Source organism: Mesoplodon mirus, assembly GCF_964341445.2.
Source record: "Mesoplodon mirus genome assembly, chromosome: 3".
NCBI lineage: Eukaryota > Metazoa > Chordata > Mammalia > Artiodactyla > Ziphiidae > Mesoplodon > Mesoplodon mirus.
In genome coordinates this window covers 21,580,699-21,583,128 of record NC_138978.1, presented here as the reverse complement: position 1 = coordinate 21,583,128, position 2,430 = coordinate 21,580,699, and the positions used below count along the sequence as shown (strand labels likewise).

Below are 2,430 nucleotides of genomic sequence, written 5' to 3'. Positions count from 1 at the left end.
GAATCACTTTGTTGTATACCTGAAACTAACACAACATTGTAAAACAACTATACTTCAATTAAAAAGCAAACAAACAAACAAAACAGACCTCTACTTTTCATGAATTGTGTAGTTCTCCAAGCCTTTCTGTGATTATCCTTAGAGACTATTTTAAAGGCTGCTTTGTCCAAGGACCCTTCTCCTTAGTAGATCCTAAAAATAAACTCTAAACCAGTCCATTAAAAATCTATTAACACTTCTGCTGTGGACCAAGATGGAGTAACAGGTATCAGATAAACTCCCTCACCTGAAACAACTAAAAAAACTGGACAAAAAAAAAATATATGAAACAATGGTTTTCTAACATGGACCACGAGCAGTGAGGACAGTGATTCCTGAGAAGGGGAAACCAATAAGGTGAGTTTACGATGGCTCCAGCTTATTGCCTGGAGACAGTTTCTGAGCTGCAGCAGAGGGAGGGGAGCACAGGGAGGGCCTGGCAGACTCCTGGGGTAGAGATGGAACCAAGGAAGGAAGTTAGCAGGACCAAGCACCAGAGAGGAGAGAGCTGCAGACAGAGATCTGCAGAGGGTTCCCTCTTCAGCTGAGGAACTGAATTAGCTCATGTGTAAAGAAACGTCCTGAGGCTGGAGAAAGAACCATCACCAGAATTCACTAGCGTCGGGAATACTTTGTATTCCCACCAGCCAGAATGGAAAACCTCACAATTCAAGAGGGATTGGGTAAAGTACTCAGAAGTGTCCTGTCTCAGTAGTGGCACAAAATGAGCCCTAGAATAAAGGCTGCTTTAATCCCACCTTACAAAGCCTCAAAACAGGCCTTGAAAGAATAAATCTATTTCCGAGTAACTTGTGGCCCAGAACAAATTTCAAGAAAATTTATAGGAATACAAAAATATCCAGCACCAAAAAAGGTAAAATTTATGATGTCTGGCATCCAATAAAAAATTGTCAGCCCTAGCGCCGCCCGGACACCGCGCGGGCCGCCGGCATCATGAAGATCTGGACTTCGGAGCACGTCTTTGACCACCCATGGGAAACTGTTACAACAGCTGCAATGCAGAAATACCCAAACCCTATGAACCCAAGTGTGGTTGGAGTTGATGTATTGGACAGACACGTAGATCTCTCTGGAAAGTTGCACAGCCATAGACTTCTCAGCACAGAGTGGGGACTGCCTTCCATTGTGAAATCTCTTATTGGTGCAGCAAGAACCAAAACATATGTGCAAGAACATTCTGTAGTGGATCCCGTAGAGAAAACAATGGAACTTAAATCTACTAATATTTCATTTACAAATATGGTTTCAGTAGATGAGAGACTTATATACAAACCACATCCTCAAGACCCAGAAAAAACTGTTTTGACTCAAGAAGCCATAATTACCGTGAAAGGGGTCAGTCTCGGCAGTTACCTCGAAGGACTCATGGCAAGCACGATATCGTCAAACGCCAATAAGGGCCGAGAAGCAATGGAGTGGGTAATACATAAATTAAATGCTGAAATCGAGGAATTGACGGCTTCGGCAAGAGGGAGCATAAGGACACCAATGGCGGCAGCAGCGTTTGTGGAGAAATGATCGTGGAAGTTGATAACACCCAGTGTCCCAGGTCTCTGCAAGCTGGCAGTATATTTATTTGTTATTTAAAAAATACAACTATATTTTCGGTAGAATTGTTTTTTTAATAAGCTGAAGGACTATGTGACTTGATCAAAACAAAGAGGTGCAGGGTTTCCAAATAAAAGGGATTGGCTGAAATTAGTGTTGTCTGAAATGACTGTCTGATTTTGAGGATTCCAGTATTTATGTAAAAATTTAACAATTTTTGAAAAGTACTTGAAAACTGGTATTGGCTGATTAAACCTCCTTAAGGTAGAGTTTTAAAGCTTTTCACGCATTGGAACTCTACCTGTCTTTGGACCAACCCCAGAACCAAGCAGAGCCACCTCTTACATACCCACCACTGCCCTGCAATAAACTTGGAGAACTTGCATGAGGGAACTCACTTTTAAAGGAGAAACTGTATAGTTTTAAAAAGACATTAATTGTATAAAATAATTTGCTCTGCTATAAACCACCATTAAAAATCACAATGTTTTAATTTGGTACTCAACATTTTTGGAGTAAAAATGATCACGAAAGTAATAAATGACTCCAACAAAAATATATTTTATTGTGTTAAAGAGTACTGTATTGATTTGCCAAAGTTTTGTAACTTAGTAAATGTATTACCTTCCTTGGATCTGTACCTTATGACTTAGTATGCTGTGTCGTGGGCTGGTTATGTTAACTGAAAAAATAAAGTCACTACCAGAATTTTGCAGCACTCTAAACTTAAACAGAAGAACAGCTGTTCACATCTTTTAGCATTTCACATTTGCCTAACTTATAAATTGCCATGTGTCAAAATTGTGGTTCTGTAATTGCTAA

General features: G+C 40.0%; 1 protein-coding gene across 1 annotated transcript; it reads left to right on the top strand.

The window, feature by feature from the left end:
- The first annotated feature begins 959 nt into the window (after positions 1-959).
- Positions 960-2,164, top strand: LOC309799907 (PRELI domain containing protein 3B). Its single transcript, XM_082613557.1, has one exon. The coding sequence runs from the start codon at positions 994-996 to the stop codon at positions 1,576-1,578; it is 585 nt and encodes a 194-aa protein (XP_082469683.1). The 5' UTR covers positions 960-993; the 3' UTR covers positions 1,579-2,164.
- Positions 2,165-2,430: the final 266 nt, after the last annotated feature.